The following is a 23,545-nucleotide window of genomic DNA, read 5'->3' as shown; positions in this document are numbered from 1 at the left end:
TCTCAAAATAAATTTTTAAAAGATAGTTATATGGGCATAAGAACTGGGGGCTGAAGTGGGAGTAAGACACTATTGATCACTTTCTATGTTTTTATTTCTGACTATGTGATTGTATTATGTACACATATATTTAAAAATTCCTCTTTTTACTTGAGGTTGTGTATATAGGAATGCAGTACCCAAGGCAGTTAAGAGTCAGCTTTTAGGCTGGGCACAGTGGCTCATGCCTGTAATCCCAGCACTTTGGGAGGCCGAGGCGGGCAGATCATGAGGTCAGGAGTTCAAGACCAGTCTGGCCAATATGATGAAACCCTGTCTCTACTAAAAAATACAAAAATTAGCCAGGCGTAGTGGTGCGCGCCTATAGTCCCAGCTACTCGGGAGGCTGAGGCAGGAGAATGGATTGAACCCCAGAAGCGGAGGGTGCAGTGAGCCGAGATCGCTCCACTACACTCCAGCCTGAAAAACAGAGCGAGACTTCGTCTAAAAAACAAACAAACAAACAAAAAACAGAGTCAGCTTTTAATCTTGCCCCTAATTTGCTGTGTGTAGCCTTGGGTAAGTCACATCCTTTATGGGTCTTAGCTTCATCCTCTGTAAAAAAAAGGGGGTTAGACTCCATGCTCTTGCCTGGCTCTAAAACTCTGAGACTCTTAAATCCTGTCTTTTCCAGGAAGCCTCTCCTGATTGCCTCAACCTACAACACTCTCTCTCTCCTATGAGTCATGCCATGGCAAAAGCTAGGCCCCTACCCACCACCAGAAGACCTGCTGTCCATGAAGGACTGGCCAGTCCTGGGCCAGATCCTTGATAGGCTAGGCGCATGCGAACCTGAGTGACTAGGCTGGGGAAGAGGCCAGATGCCAGGTCCAGGAAGAAACCGAGGATGCTTATTCTGGTGGAAAGGAGCCATACTTGTGAGTGCCAAAGGGGGCAAGTCAAAGGGACATCACTGCATTTCCACTCAGAAAAGCACTTTCTAAGTCAGAGCAGTCCAGAGTTGGGAGCAGCTGCCTCTAGAATGAGCAAGCTTCCTGTCCCTGGAGATGTGTACATGAAAGCTGGACAGCCACAGGTCAGGGGTGCTGCAGAAGGAATGCCAGCATTAGACGGGACATGGATACCTTCCAACCCTGTGACACTCCGGTTTGTTACGTGTATGGTGGCCCTGGAATCACACCAGCAGAACCTGGGCAACTGGGATCGAAATCTGACTCCTGGCACCAATCCCCATTCCTTTCCAAAAACCATCTATGGGGAAAGAACAGGGGAAGGCTCACCTATGCTGACTCCAAGAGAAGGCTCAGACATTGGGGGTACGGTGTAGGAGGGGACAGGACATCTGCCACATCCCTCAGGGCTGCTGACCCTGTATCTAACCATACATCTGACAACCATAGTTTCTCATGGCTGGAAGGCACTCATATGCCATCTAATGCTGGAATTCCCTCTGCAGCAGCCCTGATCTGTGGCCGACTGTCTACCCCGCATCTAACCCCCACTGAACCTGGCTCGTGGCCCATCAAGAGCAACTTTGGCATTTAGGAGCCTAGCGTCAGCCAGCTAGCCAGCCAACCCTTCCTAAATGTTTTCCTTTACTTCCTCTCACTGAAATTTCCAGTCCAGCCACTTGCTGTCGCTCACTCAGACACTCTCCCTACACACACAGGGACAGCAAGACTCACAACCTGCCTGACCTGCTGGGCCCCACCACCTCCCCTTCAGACCTCAAACCCATCTCACCAGGTCAACGTCAGTAGGGTCCCTGGGAGTGCTGGCAGCCTCTGGGCTGGCTTTCTTGGATGCAGCTGCATCTGCAGAACACAAAGAAGGTCACAGGCAGGTCAAGGACATGCTGGTAAGGGACATCCTGACCTGGGACAGTGATAGAGAGGAGGTCCCTGTTGCTTTTCCGGGACACCTATTTTCCAGGGCATCCCACAGCACTGAACAACTCCCTGGAGGGCAGCTGGAAGGAGAGCTCTCTCGAATGCAGTGGGCAGGAACCCAGCCAGAAGGGAAAGAGAGGTGGCATTAGAGTGCTTGCTTTTGGCTCGAAACCCCAAGTGCACCTCTCTCCATCTCTGAGCCACCAGCAAGGCTAAGTGTGCGCAATCATAAAGCCATCACTACCAGCTCACTGACTCTCTGCGTATAGTGAGAGCTCCATGATCTTCCTTATCTGCAGGCTGGTTTTTATTAAATCTAAATCTCTTACGCTTCAGAATAAAATAACCCTTCTCTCTGCTATTGCCCAGTTATAACACCCAAGGCAAGCTGTGTAAACTCTGTGGGGTCATTTCCTTAATATGGGTGACATTCACTGCCTAGATGGGGAAGGCACAGGTCCAGGCCCTCTAAGATTATCCCTCATGACCCATGTGCAGCTCCAGGAGAAGTAAATAAGCTCTTTGGCACTGGCACCCTACCCAGGTGCCTTCAGATTCCGTAGCCTCCCTCCCCTTTCCCAGTAAGGGTATCCTATACTAGCTGCTCAGAGCTCACATTCCAGCTTGGAGATTTAGTCAAAGAGTCCTGGAGACTCTCTGGCGCACTCCCCCTACCCCTTATTTTGAAAGCCCCCCGTTCCAGCTAATACACAGCTGCTACATCTCCCGCATTTGGATTGCAGAGCTGAGCACTGTCTCATTCTCCAGCTCTGTGAAGTGGCTCTGGCTCCTTGAGATCAGAAACTACCTTACCACTCAAGTGTATCAGAAACTTCCTCATCACTCAAGTGTCCAACACTAGGCAGGGCACACAAAGGTTGGCAGACAGCAGGTCATCCTGCAGACAAGGGATCTCCTCCACTGAGCCACTGTATGGTTTTGGGTAAGCATCAACCATCCCCAGGAGGTTTTCTTAGCCCCCTTCTACCATAACCCCAGGTCCCAATTGACTTCTCTGTTCCGAGACACTGGTGGCTTAAGAGAACCTCCTGAAGTGGTTGGTCCCTCTGGCGCCAGAATGATACTGGGTCTGATTCTCAGCTTTGCAGTTTTTCAACTTTCACATGTTCCCCATGAGTCATTGCTAGGTCAATCCATAGAGTCTTGTAAATTAGTAAAACGTGAGCCCTCTGGGTGGCCGCAGCCCTTTGTCAGGGCCTCATCTCCCCCTTATCCTGTGCCCTGGAACCTAAGACCTTACCAACCCCCAAAGATTGAATAAACACCCAGTTTTCTTTTCTGTCAAATGGAGATGATCTCTTCTGACTCGCCTTCCCTAGGGTGCAGCAGAGGCACCGGCCGCCCAGGAAGGTGGCGTGCGTGCTTACCTGTTCCCTGGGTGATGCAAGAGCTGAGGTCGTGCAGGCGCACCTTGAACTCGTCGAAGCCGTCCGTGCGCACGGCGGCTTGCAGGCTCTGGGGCTCCTCCTGGCGCAGGCGGCAGAGCGCCTGGCGCAGGAAACCGTGCATGTCCAGCACCTCCTGGTCCGAGGCGTAGCACTTCATCCTCTGCACCAGCGCGCTGCCCGTGCGGATGCGCTGCAGCACAGCATCCAGGCGGCCCAGCCGACTAGCCATCTCCTCGTAGTCGCGCTGGTACCGCGCGTCCACCGCCTCCAGCAGCTCGCGCTCCTGAGCCCGCACGTGAGCTACCACCTGGCGCACGCGCTCGCGGATCAGCTCCTCGGTCTCGGCACGCGCGCGGCCCAGCTGGCCGACGGCTGCGTGCATCTGCGCGTGGACCGCGCCAAAGGCATTATCCTGCTCCTGCAGCGCCTGCGTCATGGCGTCCAGCTCCTCCTGTCGCTGCTGGATCTCTGCGCTGATGTCGCACTTGAGCTCACTGTGGCTGCTGTCAAGGAGCGCGCACGAGCAGCACAGCGGCTTGGAACAGCCTCGGCAGTAGATGCTGTGGACACACAAGGTTGGCCTGGGTTAGGACTCTCCTGACTTTTTCCTCTTAAAACGTTCGTTATTAAATTCCTCTTCCAAAAATACCAGACTTTGAATCATGGCATGTTTCTAGGTTTCTGCTTCTCCTAATTCAGTGTTTGTGGTTATGTTGATAGTATCCAAACTACCAATAACACATGAGTGTAAAAAGTTACTACAGTAACAATTTCAACATCCGGGAAATAATACAAAGATATACGAAACGACAATCATCTCTTTCCACCACGTCTGAATTTCCCTTCCCCACCGAGGAAGCACCAGGTGAGCATCGTGGGATGCACCCTTCCACACCTCTCTCCACTGAAACTGCCTTATACAAATGCCAGACTGGGCTGCTGCTTGCAGGATGGTACAGACTTGACACATGTCAGCCATGCCACTTAACCTTTGCAAGAGCCCCTTGGGTGAGAATTATCGTTATACATATTTCCCAGAGGAAGAAACAGAGCATGTTAAATGATTGACCTAGATATCTACAACAATTTTGGGGGCTGATGTTTGTTCAAAAAAAAAAAGAAAGAAAGAAATTGGCCGGGCGTGGTGGCTCATGCCTGTAATCCCAGCACTTTGGGAGGCCAAGGCGGCTGGATCACCTGAGGTCGGGAGTTCAAGACCTGCCTGACCAACATGGAGAAACCCTGTCTCTACTAAAAATACAAAATTAGCCGGGTGTGGTGCCGCATGCCTGTAATCCCAGCTACTCAGGAGGCTGAGGCAGGAGAATTGCTTGAACCCAGGAGGCGGAGGTTGTGGTGAGCCCAGATGGTGCCATTGCACTCCAGCCTGGGCAACAAGAGCGAAACTCCGTCTCAAAAAAAAGAAAGAAAGAAATCAAGTCATATAATTACTTTGTAACTTCCTCCTCTCAACGAACTTTCACTCAGAGCATTCCTCTAGGTGCATAGGCACAGATCAGACGTATTCTGTTTAATAGCTCTGGTATATCCCAGATGGGCCACAATTGATTCAATCACTCTCGTTTTGATGGCATTCAGGTAATTTCCTGTTTGTGCATTTTCTTTCTTTCCTTTTCCTTTCCTTTTTTTTTCTTTTGGTGCCAATATGGACAACACTTTAGTAATATCCAAGTTATATAGCCTAATTATGGAAGCTTTTGTTCCTATGAAATAGATTATAAATATAGGCTTGCTAGATCAAAGTGTTTGTATTTTAATATTTTTATTTTTATTTTATTTTATTTTTTTTTTGAGATGGAGTTTCGCTCTTGTTGCCCAGGCTGGAGTGCAATGGCACCATCTCAGCTCACCGCAACCTCTGCCTCCCAGGTTCAAGCAATTCTCCTGCCTTGGCCTCCCGAGTAGCTGGGATTACAAGCATGCACCTCCACCCCGGCTAATTTTGTATTTTTAGTAGAGATGAGGCTTCTACATGTTGGTCAGACTGGTCTTGAACTCCCGACCTCAGGTGATCCACCCGCCTCGGCCTCCCAAAGTGCTGGGATTACAGGCGTAAGCCACCGCGCCTAGACTGGTTAATATATTTTAGCTAGCAGATACTTCCATTGCATTTATTGTGTGTCAGACACTATTATAAGCATTGGCAAATATTAACTTATTCAATCCTCCTGACAATCCAATGGAATAGATACCATTATTATCCCCATTTTAAGGATGAGAAAACTGGTGCAAGAGGCAAAATAATTTGTTCAAGATCACATGATTAGTAAGTGGTAGAGTCTAGATGCAAACTGTAGTAGGCAGAATAGTGGCCTCTAAAGGTGTCCACGTACAAATTCCTGAGACCTGTGAATATGTCACCTTACTATGGCAAAAGGGTCTTTGCAGGTGTTATTCAATAAAGGACCTCGAGATAAAGAGGTTATTCTGGATTATCTGGGTGGGTTCAATGTAATCACATTAATCCTTACAAAGGAAAGGGCAGGGAGGCAGGAGAATGAGAGGAGATGTGATGAATGCAGAGGTGGGAGTGTTGTGATGTTGCTGGCTTTGAAGACAGAAAGGCGCCATGCACCAAGGAATATGGGCAGCCTCTAGAAGCTGGGAAAGGCAAGAAAACTTTCTCCCTGAGAGCCTCCCAAAGGAGCAAAGCCTGCTGACACCTTTATACACCTCAGTGAGACCTGTTTCAGACTTCTTACCTCCAGAACCATAAGAGAATACATTTACATTGTTTTAAGCCCCTAAATTTGTGGTAATTTGTTACAGCAGCAAAAGAAAATATAAAAACCCAGGCAGTCCAGCTCAGAGTCCATGTTCTTAACCATTACAAGGCTGCTTCTTCAAATATTACCAGGGAAAATACTGTTACTTCCCCAGAAATATTGCTGTAATTTACCCTCACCGGCAGTGATAAGTCTTGGTGGTATGCGCCTGTAATCCCAGCTACTGGGGGGGCTGAGGTGGGAGGACTGCTTGAGCCCAAGAGGCGGAGGTTACAGTAAGCCAAAATTGCACCACTGTACTCCAGCCTGGCCAACAGAGCAAGACTCCATCTCAAAAAAAAAAAAAAAACAGGAATAAGTCAGCCCACCTGAGGCCAGAAGAAAGGGTCTCATGTGGGACCATGTTGAGATCAACTTGTTCTGGAACCACCAACAGAGAGCCTACTAGCCAGCCAGACTGATACATAGTGCTCATCAATGCTGCGATTAATTAGAAATACTAACCAATTATGAAAAGAACTAATAACTCTGCAGAAGGCAATTTGGCAATACCCATCAGAATTACAAATGCATTTAACCCAGCAATCCTCTTTCTATGGATCGGCTCTGCAGCTCTATCTCCACATATAACAAGATGATATCCATACAATATATTCACTGCAGCACAGTCCACAATAGCAAAGAGTTAGAAGCCACCCACGTGTCCCTCACAAGGCAATTAGTTACATAAATTATGATCCACCCATACAATGGAATACTATGTAGCTGTAAGCCATTGAGGAAGCTCTTTATATACTGATAAGGAAAATTCTCCATGGAGAAATGAGGTTAATAATAGGAGTACTGGAAGGATTAAATGAGTTAATATGTGGATAAAAGTTTGAAAAATGACTGGCATAAAATGAGTGTTCAATAAATGCTAACTATTTGTATTATTATGATATATATTTTAAGTTAGAAATCAAGGTGCAGAAATGTGTGTATCAGATGCTACCTTTTGTGTAAGAATGGGGAAAAATAAGAATATCTTCATATTTGATTGTATTTGAATAAATAAATCTTAAAAGGACATGCAAATTAATAAAAGTGGCTGTGGGATGGGTGGAATGAGGGTAGAGTAAGACATTCACTGTATACCTTTTTAGATTATGTTTGAGCCTGGTGAATGTATGAATGTATTCCTTTTTTTGAAATTAAAAAACAGAATACTAATAAATGTGGGCAATTCTATAGGGTATAGGAATAAAGGGAGGAGAATAAGAAACAGTTGTGATTTTTCCACTTTGGATCTTGGACCCTTGGGGAGAGGGGCTGTGTCTGATGTTGGATCCCCTTCCTTGGAGACAGGGCTCCAAGCCTGGAAGGGCACGCCTCAGGCAGCCTGGCTGGATAGAGAGCAAGACCTTCTGGATGGCCATAGCCTCCGCTGGGTCCTTTTTCTAAGCTTCTTTTGTTCTGAATGGGGCCTCCCTAGGGTGAGTGGCCCCTGCTCCCCCTCCAGATGGAAATGGGCAGCAAGTGTCTGTGAGGTGGCTAGCCCGAATCAGACACCTGGGTCTAAAAGCCCCCAGCCCTCTGGTAAGACTGAGATGCAGACCCTGAATCAAAGGGCTGCCAGCCAGGGCCAGGAATGACCTTCTTAGCCAAGCGGTTCCTTTACCTTCATTGAAAGGACACTCACTGAGTACCTGCTGCGTGCTTGGCACTTTGGAGGAGGCAGAGGTGAAGTGGGAAACTGCCCAGAAGGGCTCCATGACAAGAACCCAGACTTAATTGTATCTTCAGAAAGGCAAAATAACATCTATTTGCTTCTGGAATACTCAAAACAATGAGCAAAAACACCACTAACTTAATAAGAAATTGCTCACCAAAGTGGCTAGATTACATAATAATTAAGAAAGAAAAATAGCATAATTCTGTCTTAGCAAAGCAAATGAAAAGAAATATGGGAAAAAATCCATCTTCCTATTCACAGCAGCTATTTAAAAAATTCTACAAAGCCATGATTGTGTGCCTATAGTCCCAGCTACTAGGGAGGCTGTGGTGAGAGGACTGCTTACACCCAGGAGTTCCAGGCCAGCCTGGACAACTTAGCAAGAACTCCATCTCTAAAAAATTTTTTTTAATTAAAAAAAATGGTACAAAATACCTAGAAAATGACAAAAACCTACTAAGAGATAAAGTCTAAAAAACAGAAGACTGTATTAAGGTCCCAAAAAGAGAGACTAAATATTATAAGATTATTAATTCTCCTCGAGTTAATAAACAGGTTTAAGGCAATTTAAATTATTTTTGAAACTTAACCAAAGTATTCTAAATTTCTTTTTTCTTTTTTTTTTTTGAGACTGAGTCTCACTCTGTTGCCCAGGCTGGAGTGCAGTGGCACAATCTTGGCTCACTGCAATCTCTGCCTCCCGGGTTCAAGTGATTCTTGTGCCTCAGCATCCCAAGTAGCTGGGACTACAGGTGTGAGCCACCATGCCTGGCTAATTTTTTTTGTATTTTTAGTAGAGATGGGGTTTCATCATGTTGGCAAGGGTGGTCTCGAACTCCTGAGCTCAGGTGATCCGCCCACCTCAGCCTCCCAAAGTGCTGGGATTACAGGTGTGAGCCACCACGCCTGGCTAGCTTTCTAAATTTCATATGAAGGAACAAACAGATAACATAGCTAAGAAAAAAAAAATTTTAATTTTATAGAGACAGAGTCTCAACATTTTGCCCAGGCTGGTCTCAAACTCCTGGGCTCAAGTGATCCTTCCACCTTAACCCCCAAAGTGCTGGGATTTCAGGCCTAAGCCACTATGACCAGCTGCTAAGAAATGTTTGAGGGATCAGTGTAAGGAAAGGATAACACATTATCGAAATGCCATTATTAAGAGAATATGGTACTAGTTCAAGAGTCAACAGAAGGATCAGTAGAACAGGCCAGATAGGCCTGATGTAGTCCCTGGCATCTATAGAAATGTATTGTTTTATATAACAAAGAAAGCAACCCTTCTTTTTCTCTTTTTCTCTTTTTGAGAAAGTCTCACTGTGTCACCCAGGCTGGAGTGCAGTGGCGCGATCTCAACTCATTGCAACTTCCACCTCCTGGGTTCAAGCGATTCTCCTGCCTCAGCCTCCCAAGCAGCCAGGACTACAGGTGTACGCCACCACAGCTGGCTAATTCTTTTGTATTTTCAGTAGAGACAGGGTTTCACCATGCTTGCCAGGCTGGTCTCGATCTCCTGACCCCAGGTGATCTGCCAGCCCCTGCCTCCCAAAGTGCTGGGATCACAGGTGTGAGCCACTGCGCCCAGCCAGCAGCCCAAACTAATGGACATTAAAGGGGTTTTCAACAATTGGAATCAGAGAAATTGGCTAGGGAGGAGGGTAGGGGGCAGGAATGAAGTTAGAGCCTTGCTTCTTATTTCATACCCAGATACGCTTCCAATGAATCACAAAGTTAAATGTGTAAAATTACATCTCGAAGGAGAAAACATAGTGGACTATTTACTCTCACCATAGTAAAGACATTATAATTACTGAAGAAATGAAAGAAACCATACAATCAATAGATGCCACTGCCCGGCCAGGCGCGGTGGCTCACGCCTGTAATCCCAGCACTTTGGGAAGCCGAAGCAGGTGGATCACGAGGTCAGGAGATCGAGACCATCCTGGCTAACATGGTGAAACCCTGTCTCTACTAAAAAATACAAAAAATTAGCCGGGCGTGGTGGCGGGCGCCTGTAGTCCCAGCTACTCAGGAGGCTGAGGCAGGAGAATGGCATGAACCCGGGAGGCGGAGCTTGCAGTGAGCCGAGATCACACCACTGCACTCCAGCCTGGGCGACAAAGCGAGACTCCATCTCAAAAAAAAAAAAAAAAATAGATGCCACTGCCTAAACAATTCAAAACTATTTATTTTTTGAAAGATATTCATGACTATTCATAAGAAAAGCAAGTTATACAACACTAAATGTTGTTTATTTTGTTTTAGATGATCACAGAGGATCATCTGTGATCCTCTAAATGAAAAGGAAAAAGGAAAGGAAAAGGTCTAGAGTGATAGTAGTTTCCTTTTTCTCTCGTCCCTCCTTTTCACCTATTTAGATTTTCCAAAAGTTTCTATAATCAATTCTAAGTAAAGGAGTTTGGACTTTAAATAGGAAGCAATGGGGAACAGTCAAAGAACATCCCATCTAGGTATTACAACAAAGCTCTTTCTCTTCTCTGAGATATATTGTTTCATTTATCCCTTTATGACTCTTCAGTGAAATAACCACACTGTTAATTTTTTTTTCAGAGACAGGGTCTTGCTATGTTGCCCAGGCTGGACTTGAATTCCTGGGCTTATGTAATTTTCTCACCTTGGCCTCCTGAGTAGTGTGTTTTATTTTATTTATTTATTTTTATTATTTATTTATTTATTTATTTATTTATTTATTTATTTATTTTGAGATGGAGTCTTGCTCTGTTGCCAGGCTGGAGTGCAGTGGGGCAATCTCGACTCACTGCAACCTCTGTCTCCCGGGCTCAAGAGATTCTCCTGCCTCAGCCTCCCGAGTAGCTGGGAATATAGGTGTGCACCACCACACTCAGCTAATTTTTTGTATTTTTAGTAGAGACAGGGTTTCACCATGTTGGCCAGGATGGTCTCAATCTCTTGACCTCATGATCTGCCCACCTCGGCCTCCCAAAGTGCTGGGATTACAGGCGTAAGCCACCTCGCCTGGCCGAGTAGTGTATTTTAATAGAAGCCTCAACATGTTTCCTGGGTTCTCAGTCTCCCCATTCTAAAGCTGTCCGTGTCTAAACTGCCATGCCAAGAGCGGTATGTGTTAGCCCTTCCAATTTCTAGCTACAAGGCCTTGAGCAGATTACCTTTTCTCTCTGAGTCTTAATTTTCCCACCTGTAGAATGGGAGTAATAACGCTTCCCTCATAGACTGTTACAAGCACAGACAGGCTGGTGTATGTGAAGGGCTCAGCATAGTGCTATGCAGTCATTGGACATTCTGGAGCTATGAAAGAAGAGGGGATATTACACATAGCATGGGACATCCCTGCTGTTGGGTGAACCTGTCAATATCAGATCTGGGGTGTCCCCTCCCCAGTACAGATAGGCCACTATAGCCACACCTCTTGGTTGGGCCAGGGTAGCATGCTACTTCTGCTGTTCTAGGGAACTGGTAGCTCTAAAATGCAAGAAGCAAAAATGTTACGAAATAGGACCAGTGAAGGAGAGCTGGCACCACCTGGCTTGGCTGAATGGTGACCAAAAACTCTCCTCTACCTGTCCCATTTCCATGCAGCAACTTGGCACTTTCACTTTGGTAGAGTGGGAAAAGAGCAGCTCTTTTGGAAATTCAAGTAACTACAGTTAAAAGGATCCATCAATCATTTATACAGTAGTATGAATGCATTTCACCAGATCAGTTTCCTGCTATCTCACCGTTGAAAAAACAAGATTTCTGAAACGAGGAGAGGAGATGGGTAATTCTAGAGCCTGGGATATTTGAAGAGAGTGAATTCATTATTCCTGTTGACCTCCCCTCCAGTGATTTATTGGTTGAGAAGGTGGTGTTGGAGAGGGGAAAGCCTGAGGTCTTGGAGAAGAAGATACCAGAATAGAAAAGCAGCAAGGAAAGTGGTGAAAGGAAGCACTGTTTCACACTCCTGTCTGATGGTGGTGCCACACCCAGGAATGGGGAGGGGAAAGTTTGTGCTTTTTCTTCTCCACTCTTTTCTACACAGGTACCTGCTCCCAAGGCATATGGCTGGTGTATCTATGGTGGGCAGTGTTCCCCTGGATCATGTCACTCATTCAACAGGCAGCGGGTACACTGCCACGTGGGTTCCCTGTTTCTCCTGCCATCTTTATGGTGGGGAATGGCACCACCATTCAATGGCCACTCCTGGATGCCTCCCTGTCCTCTATGGCTTCAATGATTTTTATTATTATTTTTTTTTTGAGAAAGAGTCTTGCTCTGCCACCCAGGCTAGAGTGCAGTGGCATGATCTCTGCTCAGTGCAACCTCTGCCTTCCAGGTTAAAGTGATTCTCCTGCCTCAGCCTACTGAGTAGCTGGGACTATAGGTACCCGCCACCACGCCCAGCTAATTTTTGTATTTTTAGTAGAGACGGGTTTTCACCATATTGGTCAGGCTGGTCTCCAACTCCTGACCTTGTGATCCACCCGCCTGGGCCTCCCATCTCTAATAAAAATACAAAAATTAGCTGAGTCCACGTGGTGGCAGGCACCTGTAATCCCAGCTACTCGGGAGGCTGAGGGTAAGAGAATCACTTGAACCCGGGAGGCAGAGGTTGCAGTGAGCTGAGATCACGCCACTGCGCTCCCGCCTGGGAGACAGAGCGAGCCTCCATCTCAAAAAAACCCAAAAAAACTTACTAAGTACCAACTAGGTCTAGGCATGTGGCAAGAGTGTAAAGATGATTAAGGCAGAATGCTGGCTCCTAAACCTGTCCCAGCAGTTCCCACTACTACTGCCTCTGTTCTTGCCTCAATTATTGCTTATCTCCTTGAGCACGATGTCCTAAGAGGCCTCCCTGCCTCTGGTCCCTTCAGCTCCAATCAGCTCTCCCCAGTGCCACCAGCACGGTATTTCTAAAATATGGTTATCCTCATATGCTGAGGTGATGGCCAGTATGCCTGTCATATGTACAATCCAAATAGTGTCAGCGGTGAGAAATTTTTTAAGCATCATATGTGTTATATGTTATTAAAGGAGATTCAAATTTTGGAACAAAGTACATCATGGGGGGAAATTCATTGACTTTCATAACAATACACTACAATTATATAGTATTAAATATTGCTGAACATTAACCAATATTCAATTTGGATTTACATGCCAGTAAATGTTGCAAGAAATAAGACAAAGTTATCACATAAATACTGATTATCAAGCTATTTTATTTAAATCTGATCTATTTTCAGTACATGAAATGTCAAGAGATGGAAATACCTAAAATAATCAATTAATTAAAGCCATGTACAAGAAAAAAGATTTGATGAGTAAGGTAAAAATAACATAGCAATATATGAGTTGAGTAACATACGATGAGAATGGGCAGCTCTTCTATTCAGTCATGCCAAATTTGAAACACCTCACCTACTCTTACAGCTTTGGCAGAACATAACCAAATTGCAAAATATGCCACAGCAGGAATTTGTTACAAAATTCAAAGAGTAAAGTTAATCATTAAATGTTAATAGAATCTGGTGACACAGGAAACAGGCAGTAACTCCTTATGTGACATAAATAATTCTGATATTCTCAAGCACTTTTATAAAAATATGTATCATGTGAATGTATATGGTGGTTCTAATCTTTGTTACTCATTCATTAAGTCATTAAGTAAATAAGTTCTCCCACCCTAAATGGTAGTAGTGCTATTATATTACTAAACTGAACACACCAAAAGTTAATAAATCACAAATTGCAATACTATTGGTAATAGAGCAAGAAAAAGAAGAAAATGAGAAGGAAGAAAAGGAAGATGGAGGAGAAGTAATTTAAGCAATTGAAATAAAGATAATTTTTAGATTGAAGGAGCATGCTAGGTTCCAGAATAATTTGATACAAAATGTTCAACACCAAGACAGCTTGGTTAAATTAATAAATTTCAAGAATAAAAAATATCTTTAGGCATAAAAACAGAAAAATCAAGTCAGTTTGGCCCCAGAGCTGTCCTAATGAACATTTGATGCTGGAAGATAATGCAGCAGCGTCTACAAAATTTTGAAAGTGATTGTGACCTAAGAATATTATACCCAGTCGAGATATTATTCAAGTATCAGAGTAACCCAAAGACGTTCTCAACACCAAGAGACTCAAGGAATTCAGAACAAAAAAGTCCTTCTTGAAAAAAAAATTGCTTATTGATAACATCTATCCAATTAAGAGCTCAATCAAAATACAAAACTTGGGAAAAGTGACATTAAAATAAAAAGACCAATGGTGAACCTTATAGTCCTATTGACACGGAACCAAAACTAGAAGAATGGAAGCCAACCATCTTGATCTTTCATTGCAGAGACTCAGTTACTACCATGTAAAATAGAAGCATTTCATTAAAAACAAACGATACGAGGCTGGGCATGGTGGCTCCTGCCTGTAATCCCAGCACTTTGGGAGGCCAAGGTGGGTGGATTACCTGAAATCAGGAGTTCGAGACCAGCCTGGCCAACATGGCGAAACCCCCATCTCTACTAAAAATACAAAAAAATGGCCAGGCACGGTGGCTCACGCCTGTAATCCCAGCACTTTGGGAGTCTAAGGTGGGTGGATCACGAGGTCAGGAGTTCAAGACCAGCCTGGCCAAGATGGCGAAACCCTGTCTCTACTAAAAATAAAAAAATTAGCCAGGAGTGGTGGCAGGCGCCTGTAATCCCAGCTACTCGGGATGCTGAGGCAGGAGAATTGCTTGAACCCGGGAGGCAGAGGTTGCAGTGAGCCAAGATTGCACCATTGCACTCCAGCCTGGGCAACACAGCGAGACTCTGTTTCAAAAACTAAAATGACTCCAACCTCTTAATATCTTGGGTTTTTTTTTCTTAATCTTAGAGGGATCTTTTAGGAAAATATTTTAAGATGAAGAATTATTTCTTTGAAGTTCAGCAAGTCTAATTTCACTTTAATTTCTTTATCTTCTGTAAAAGTCAGGGAAAATTAAGTTCAACATTGCTTAAATCACATGCTTACTTAAGATACACTCTAAATTCTTAAGAAACAACTTTTAGAATTCTTTTTGCAACTCATTGCAGTCGTTAGCTGTGGGCTGCCTGAATGTAGAGTCCAGCAGGAGTAGGAAAGGCGCACCCATTCTGCAATCAGGAAACCCTGCATCCTGTTCTGGCCCTGGCTCTGGCAAGCTCTCCCTTTTGGGAAGCTCCTGTTAACTCTCTGGCCTCTCGCCTTGTTTGTACAAAGGGAACAGTTCTCTCTTCCTAATAATCTTACAGGAGGGTGTGGCAATTATGAGAATAGCACAGGAAAAACATCTCAGATGGCAGGATAGTGCTCTACTTTGTTAACAGGAAAGGTTGAATGCAGCCTGAACAGCCCATTCCCTAACCTGGTTGGAAAAGGATGGCTTTCTATTGAAAAGAGTTTACCCAGGCACCAAGGGGTCAGGGTGTTTCACTTGAGTCTGGCTTCAAACCTGTCCCCTGCACTTCAGTTTCTGTTCCACTGCCTTCCATACACCTGGAGTGTTTTTTTCTTCTTTGCTTTCATTTACAGTGGCTATTAGATATTTTTTCTAAGATGTATTAAAGGCACTTTCTTCTTTCTTCTTGTACCAATATGAAACTGGACTTTGCCTTTAGGTAGCCACACATTCCTGTTCTCAGTCCATGAGCTTTGAGGGAGCATATGACTCAGGCTTAAGCTAATCTGAGAACCCCCCTAGCCTGAGCCACCCTTGCAGGGAGAGGAACCTGACCCAATCAAAGACACAATGAGATTTAGCTTGGAATGCTGGGAGAGATTCACACTCTCTTCCCCTTGAATTTGGGGCTGAGGGTGTAACCTCTGGAGCTGTTGCAATCATCTGGCACCCATGAGGAGTAAACCCTTCTGTGAATGGACCAGTCTTGGAAGAAAGCCAGGTCACAAGAAATACCGAGAAAGTACCTCCTGGTGACACAATCTGAATATCTAATTGATCAGGTCAGAGGCCAGCTTGACCCCTATTCACTTACATCAGCCATCAATCCAGCTTTTACTTAAGCTGCTAACTAAAAAAAAGTCACTAATTTATACAGTTTGTTTTAGATGCAACTTATAGAGACAAATAAACCCTTCAAGGTGTAGCCCAAATGCTAAAATATCAGGGTTTCCCTGACCCTCCCACATAAATACAAGTTTTCCTCTCTTAAAACTGCCACAGCACTTGATCTGAATGGGTCTTCTGGGACCTCTGGGTTCTTGCCATAGAGTACAAGGCCGCACACACATGCAACTTATCCATAGGCTGAAACTCTCCACAAATTCAAGCTTCAAAGGCAGGCATTCTTTTTCATCTGGCAATAGCTGTCATAACACCAGTCATGAAATAAATGCTCAATAAGTGATTGCTCAGTGGCTGTCTGGATGGCTGGCCGTGGTTCTATTAATAGTTTTTAATTTTATCAGTTAGCAATCAATGAGAAAAGCTTGTTAATTTCTTTTCTTTTTTTTAGAGACAAAGCCTCGCTCTGTTGCCCAGGCTGGAGTGCAGTGGCATGATTATGGCTTACTGCAGCCTCAACCTCTGAGGCTCAAGTGATCCTCCCACCTCAGTCTCCCTAGTAGCTGGGACTACAGGCGTGCACCACTATGCCAAAAGCTTGTTAATTTCAAGTCTTGTTAAAAATTGTTCTAAAGGCTGGGCACAGTGGTTCACACCTGTAATCCCAGCACTTTGGGAGGCCCAGGCAGGTGGATTGCCTGAGTTCAGTAGTTTGAGACCAGCCTAGGGAACATAGTGAAAGCCCATCTCTACAAAAAAAAAAAAAAAATTAGCCGGGCATGGTGGTGCATGTCTGTAGTCCCAGCTATTATACTTGGGGGTCTGAGGTGGGAGGATAACTGGGCCTGGAGGTCAAGGCTTCAGTAAGCTGTAATCGCACCACTGCACTCCAGCCTGGGTGACAGAGCGAGCCCCTGTCTCAAAAAAACAAAACTAAAAAACCCCAAATTGTTCTAAAATGTCCCGGGCCTCCACCGTGAATAGCAAAGCCTGCTCCCACAGCTGCAGAAAGTGGAGGAGATTGGCCTTCAGGAGAAGTGAGACCGGAGCACCAGCCCTAATCCTGATCTTGGCTTGCGCTGCTTTAAATTCCCTGCTTCTGGCTGGGTGTGGTTCAAGCCTGTAATCCCAGCACTTTGAGAAGATGAGGTGGGTGGAGCCCAGGAGTTCCAGACCAACCTGGGCAACATGGTGAAAACTCGTCTCTACAAACTAGGAAGGCTAAGGTGGGAGGATCACTTGAACCTGGGAGGTTGAGGCTGCCGCAAGCCATGACTGTGCCACTGCACTCCAGCCTGGGTGTCAGATCAAGACGCTGTCTCAAAAATAAACAAATAAATAAATAAACTCCTTGCTTCTTTCTCCAAAACATCAAAGGAGACCAGGAGGAAAACCCCTTTTATCCACATATTATTCTACAAATCTACCTTCAAGGTAAGTTCATAGAAAAACTAGGAAATGGGTCATTTATTGTCCACATCTTTCATCATGTTGCCCAACTCCTGGCAGCAGCCTTTCTTCTGCCCATGTAATGCTCCTTGCAGGCCAGGAAGCAATCTCAATAATATCAATCCCCAATAAAATGCAATTTACCACCAACTTCACAGAGGGCACCAAGAGAGCACCAAGCAGGGATAGGTGCCAATCCTTCAGTCACACCTCTTAAACTTGATTAATAGGCCTTTTGTTTCCTCCATTCAATGATAATTCAAGCTCTTTCGGCTGCAGGCTTTGATGGCCCTGGATGAATTCCCCCACTCCATTCAGCAAATTTTAGGATCCGACATCCAGACACAGACAGGACTTAGCTCCACCTGCAGCCCTAGACCCACACCATGCTTGGGTGGAAGCACACCTGAGAATGTCTGGTCAGGCAAGTGCTGGCAGTGTGGGACCACAGCCGTCTCCACACCCCTCCATCTCTGCATTCTTGCAGGCCTCACCCCCACCTGGACCTAAAACCTAGTGTACTCATGAGGCTCCCTTTCCCTTGTCCAGATTCTTTGCTTCAATTTCTATTGGATAAGTATCCCACATCTGGTGACAAATCCCCTCAAATTCTCCATGGAATGGGGTGAAATATAAATAAGTATGCAGCCAAAGAAATACTGATCTCCCTGTTCCCAACCCTGCCCACTTTTGTCAAAGTACCAGAGTGCAGAGAGAGGCTCTGATCATCCCACCACTCCTCAATGCCCATCAATGGGTTTTCTTTTCTTTCTTTTTTTTTTTTTTTGAGACAGAGTCTCACTCTGTCACCCAGGCTGGAGTGCAGAGGCGCAATCTTGGCTCACTGCAAGCTCCGCCTCCTGGGTTCACACAATTCTCCCGCCTCAGCCTCCTGAGTAGCTGGGACTACAGGCACCTGCTACCACGCCCGGCTAATTTTTTTGTATTTTTAGTAGAGGTGGGGTTTCACCATGTTAGCCAGGATGATCTCGATCTCCTGACCTTGTGATCTGCCTGCCTCAGCCTCCCAAAGTGCTGGGATTACAGGCGTGAGCCACCATGCCTGGCCCCATCAATGGGTTTTCAACAGAGCCCTCCACAGGGTCCCATTCCCATTGTCTTCCAGAGGATAGTCACTGGTGAGAAGATTAGGTGGTATGAAGGCATGACAAAGCTGAGAACACTGAGAAAGCTGAGAACACTGAGTGTTCTAGAAATTGTAGCATAGAGTCCTGACTCTTTCTAAGCCTGCCACATCTGACCCCAACTCACCCTTCCAGTGCCTGCCCTCACATCAACCTTCTATTGCAGTTCCTGAGATGCTGCAGACTCACTAATGCCCCTTCCTTGCATGTGCGGTCCCTCCTGTCTGTGGCCTTTCTCTTTCCTTATGCATCACACTAAGTGTGATGGCCTCTTGGAAGCCACCTTCCCCAGCCGATCCCAGCAGGGTAAGTGGCCTTTTCTGAGCTCAGCCACCTTTGTGTCTGCCTGACTTCTTCCTTCCACAACTGACTGAGCACAAACAGGATGTCAGCCCTGTGCCAGATAGGAAATGTTGCTGAGGGCAAACATAATACAGAAGACAGTGTGACAAAGGCAACTATCAAAACACAGTCACAATAGACAGCAAAGTCATGCAGGCTTCTGCACGGAACCCTGCTGCCTCAATTGTTAATGGCTGATCTGTTTACCAGGCTGTGATCTCAAGGAGGGGCTGTGTCCATTAATATTTCTACCCCACCCCCTAGTAAAGAACATGCAACACAGGAGGTGTGACATGAACATGAAAAAATGGACTCCACAGGCATGTGGAGCAAATGCCAGTGGCCCCAGGGCAGACACCCTGAGTCCCAGGTTTAAAGCCACCTCTGGGGCTGCTCCCCAGTGTGAGCTCTAAATCAGCTCAGTGTCAAAGAGCGAGGTGGCTGCTAACTGACTTGTGACCAGAGCAAAGTTGTGAGCTCTTATTTATGGCATTGAGGTTTTGTGCAGAAAAAATAAGTTGAGTTTGTCCAGTAACCACTGGTAAATTGCGAAACAATGTGAAATGGGAGTGGCAGCACCTGATTTTTCAGGTTTGTTAAGGCCATGCACCATGCTCAAGGAACAGGAATCCTGCCCTCTTGCTGGCTGAACCTTCCCTGCCCATTGTACCTGACATAAGGGATAAAAATATGCCACTCCAAAATATGCCACTTTGGCATACGATTGTTTTGAGCTGCAGGCAAATGAAAACCAACAGATGCAGAAAGGAGCCTTCTAAGAGCTTCTCTCATGACTAAACACAGAAACTCTTTTGACTCTTAACGCTCTTTGCTCTTATGACTAAAAACAGAAACTTCTGAGAAACAAGAATTACCATAAATCTCTCTCAGGGAAGTTTTACAGCCGCGAAGATGGAAAGCTGGCACTAAGCAGGCCCGCACAAACAAACCTTACTCCATTAGAGTTCCCATATATTTACCAAATCTCATGTTGAAATGTGACCTCCAATGTTGCAGGTGGGGTCTAGTGGGAGGTGTTTGGGTCATGAGGGTGGATCCCTTATGAATGGCTTGGGGCCATCCCATGGTAAAGAGTAAATTCTCTCTCTGGTAGTTCAAGGGAGAGCTGGTTATTTAAAGGCACCTCGCACCTCTTTCTCTCTCGCTTCCTCCTTCTCTCTCTCTCTTGCTCCCTCTCTTGCCATGCGACATGCCTATTCCCCCTTCACCTTCCGCCATGAGTAAAACCTACCTGCAGCCTCCCCTGAGGCCAAGCAGGTTTCTGGTGCCATGATTGTACAGCATGCAGAACATGAGCCAAATAAACCTCTTTTCTTTACAAATTACCCAGCCTCAGGTATTCCTTCTAGCAATGCAAAACAGAAACACAACTTCCAACAGTTTGCCATCTTTGCAAGCCTAAAACCCCTTTCTTTTACCCTGCCACTTCTCTAAACATTTCTTTTTCTTTCATGAAAATGCTATGTAAGCTGAAGTTCTAACCAATGCTTTGAGTTACTCATCTCTGCATACTCCCAGGTATATGCACGATTCCCATGCTAGATGTGATACCCATGCTAGATGCACATGCTAAAAAGCTCCTGTTTTTCTCTTTTTTCTTTTTTTTTTTTTGAGACAGAGTCTCGCTCTGTCACCCAGGCTGGAGTGCAGTGGTGTGATCTCGGCTCACTGCAGCCTCCACCTCCAGGGTTCATGCAATTCTCCTGCCTCAGCCTCCTGAGTAGCTGGGATTACAGGTGTGTGACACCATGCCTGGCTAATTTTTGTATTTTTGGTAGAGATGGGGTTTCACCATGTTGGCCAGGCTGGTCTCGAACTCCTGACCTCAGGTGATCCACCCACCTCGGCCTCCCAAAGCGCTGGGACTACAGGTGTGAGCCGCCGTGCCCAGCCTGCTTTTCTTGTGTTAATCTATATCTTGTTAGTCTAATTTATAGGGACCTAGCTGGACATCTAAAATGGGTACAGACAAAAGGTTTTTTCCATCCCTAATGGAGAGAAATACACCTCTGACCCCTACAGTAGAGGTGGGACTACTTACAAGCTGACACCATCTGGGGCTCGTGGGGAGCGGCCCTGTTCCACTGCAGGGATTGAATGTGGGTATAAATTGTGCTTTACACAATTGCTGCCAGCCCACGCTAGCTACAAACACTGAACAATCTGGATGTCAACCTTTACATGGGAGCAGATAGCGCAGACCGCAGGACCTATGAAGAGAATTAGCAGCCAAACTGAGCAAGTCCCCACTGAAAAGGGGATCATGTAGGAAACATACACCTCTGTAAATGCCAAGTGTGTTTTTCAGGGAGACTTAAGAACATACTACAATGAGAAAACAAGAACAGGCTGCCAAGAAAAAGCATCCTGAGAGCATTAAGCTCTTTTGGCAATTAAAAAAAAAAAAAAGATTGCTGGGGGGAAAACAACCCACAACAACTCAACAGTGGTAGCAGATAGAAGAATGGAGTCAGCAGTGAAAAGATGAGCTGGCGAGTTAGAAAAACAATTCGAGGAGCTCTCTGAGAATCTCGGGGAAAAAAGCAAAGCAACAGAATTAATGGGGAAAAAATTTAAAAGATGTAAAATATGTTCTTGGAGTTCCAATATCCATATAACAACAGTAGTAAAAATTTCAAAAATAAACAAATGGGCCGGGTGCAGTGGCTCACACCTGTAATCCCAGCACTTTGGGAGGCTGAGGCGGGTGGATCACGAGGTCAGGAGTTCAAGACCAGCCTGGCCAATATGGTGAAACCCCGTCTCTACTAATAATACAAAAATTAGCTGGGCATGGTGGTGCGCACCTGTAGTCCCAGCTACTTGGAAGGCTAAGGCAGGAAAATCACTTGAACCCGGGAGGCGGAGGTTGCAGTGAGCCGAGATTGTGCCATTGCACTCCAGCCTGGGTGAGAGTGAGACCCTGTCTCAAAAAAAAAAAAAATAAAATAAAATAAACAAATGAAGGGCTATCAGTACATTAAAAAGTATGGCCAGGCACAGTGGCTCACACCTGTAATCCCAGCACTTTGGGAGGCCAAGGTGGGCAAATCACTTGAGGCCAGGAATTCAAGACCAGCCTGGCCAATATGGCAAAACCTTGTCTCTACTAAAAAGAAAATGCAAAAATTAGCCAGGTGTAGTGGCGCATTCCTGTAGTCCCAGCTACTTGGAAGGCTGAGGCATGAGAACTGCTTGAGCCTGGGAGGCAAAGGTTGCAATGAGCCAAGATCATGCCACTATATTCCAAGAGCAAGACTCTATCTCAAAAAAAATAAAATAAAATAAAAATAAAAAGCAGAATACAATTTCCCTGAGATGAAAAGCTGAAGAAAGACTTGAGTTTTTCAGATCAACAATAGTGATAGAAGATTATTGAAAAAAGAAAAAATTATATAAAGATCTTTAGCAGGCTGAGCATGGGCTCAAGCCTGTAATCCCAGTGCTTTGGGCAGCTAAGGCAGGAGGATCACTTGAAGCCAGGAGTTTAGACCAGCCTGGGCAATATAGTGAGACCCTATCTCTACACAAAATTTTAAAAATTAGCCAGGCATGGTGGCAGGCACCTATAGTCCTAGCTACTCAGAGACTAAGGCTAGCAGACCTCTTGAGTCTAGGAGTTCGAGGTTACAGTGAGCTATGATCACACCACTGCACACCAGCCTGGGCAACAGAGCAAGACCCTATCTCTAAACAAACAAATAAACAAATGAAAACCATCCAACTATACTTATTAGCCAGGTGCAATGGCAGGTGCCTGTAGTCCTGGCTACTTGGGAGGCCAAGGTGGGAGGATTGCTTGAGCCCAGGAGTTTAAGGCTGCAGTGAACTCTGATTGCACCACTGCATTCCAGCCTGGGTGACAGAGTGAGACCCCATCTCTAAAAAGTAAAATAAATAAAAATAAATAAAGATCCTTAGCAAACAAAAACAGATTACTCACAGAGAAAAAATAGACCATTAGTGGACTTCTCATCTACAACACCAGAGACTAGAAATTTATGAAGCAAGGTTTATATATTCTGAGGTGAAAGCACTGTGATTGCGACCTCAGAATTTTACACCTAGCTAAATTTTCCCTCATATGTGACAGCAAAAGAAGGAAATACAAGTAAAGACACTTAAGGTCTCAGAAAGTAAACTCTGGAATAATTTTTTTAATTACTTGATGGAGTATTCCTGCCAAATGGAAAATTAATCACCTTAAATAATTCAAGAAAGGAGAAGAAAAGCTATAGGAAAAATTATCATGAGCAATGAAACCAATTAAAGTATAAGGTATGGCTAACAAGTGTGTTGTAATATGACCATGAAGCTTAATACCTGTTCAGAAAGGATGTTTACAATAGAAAAAAAAAAATTAACAATTTGGTAGTAATCTGGAACTAAAAGTTCACATTATTTCAACTACATCTGAAAGTGAGAGGGAAGAGGGAAGAAGAAAAACTATAAAAGTGTGCTAAATGTTTTATTTTCTCTGGAAGAATAGTTATATTCTACTCTTTGTGGTGATAGATGTGATAGGTTCTAGAGTGTGCATGTGTGTGTGTGTGGGTGTGTGTATACACTTTTTTTTTTGATACGGTTTCGCTCTTGTTGCCTAGGCTGGAGTGCAGTGGCACAATCTCAGCTCACTGCAACCTCTGCCTTACAGTTTCAAGCAATTCTTCTGCCTCAGCCTCCCGAGTAGCTGGGATTACAGGCGCCCGCCACCATGCCTGGCTAATTTTTGTATTTTTAATAGAGATGGGGTTTCACCACGTTGGTCAGGCTGGTTTTGAACTCCTGACCTCATGATCCGCCTGC

At 45.1% G+C, this 23,545-nt stretch overlaps 1 protein-coding gene across 15 annotated transcripts in view; it reads right to left on the bottom strand.

Moving 5' to 3' along the window:
• Positions 1–23,545, bottom strand: part of PML (promyelocytic leukemia) — a 51,976-nt gene that overhangs the window by 19,931 nt on the left and 8,500 nt on the right. For all 15 annotated transcript variants that reach the window (XM_030813764.1, XM_012507015.1, XM_012507008.1 and 12 more), the window contains 2 exon segments: positions 3,278–3,858; positions 1,744–1,814 (listed from right to left, as the gene is read on the bottom strand). In XM_030813764.1, the coding sequence (XP_030669624.1) occupies positions 1,744–1,814; positions 3,278–3,858 (652 nt within the window).

The sequence above is a fragment of the Nomascus leucogenys genome, chromosome 6, assembly GCF_006542625.1.
Source record: "Nomascus leucogenys isolate Asia chromosome 6, Asia_NLE_v1, whole genome shotgun sequence".
Taxonomy (NCBI): Eukaryota; Metazoa; Chordata; class Mammalia; order Primates; family Hylobatidae; genus Nomascus; species Nomascus leucogenys.
Note: the sequence above shows the minus strand (reverse complement) of the source record. Positions and strands in the feature narration are given on the sequence as shown.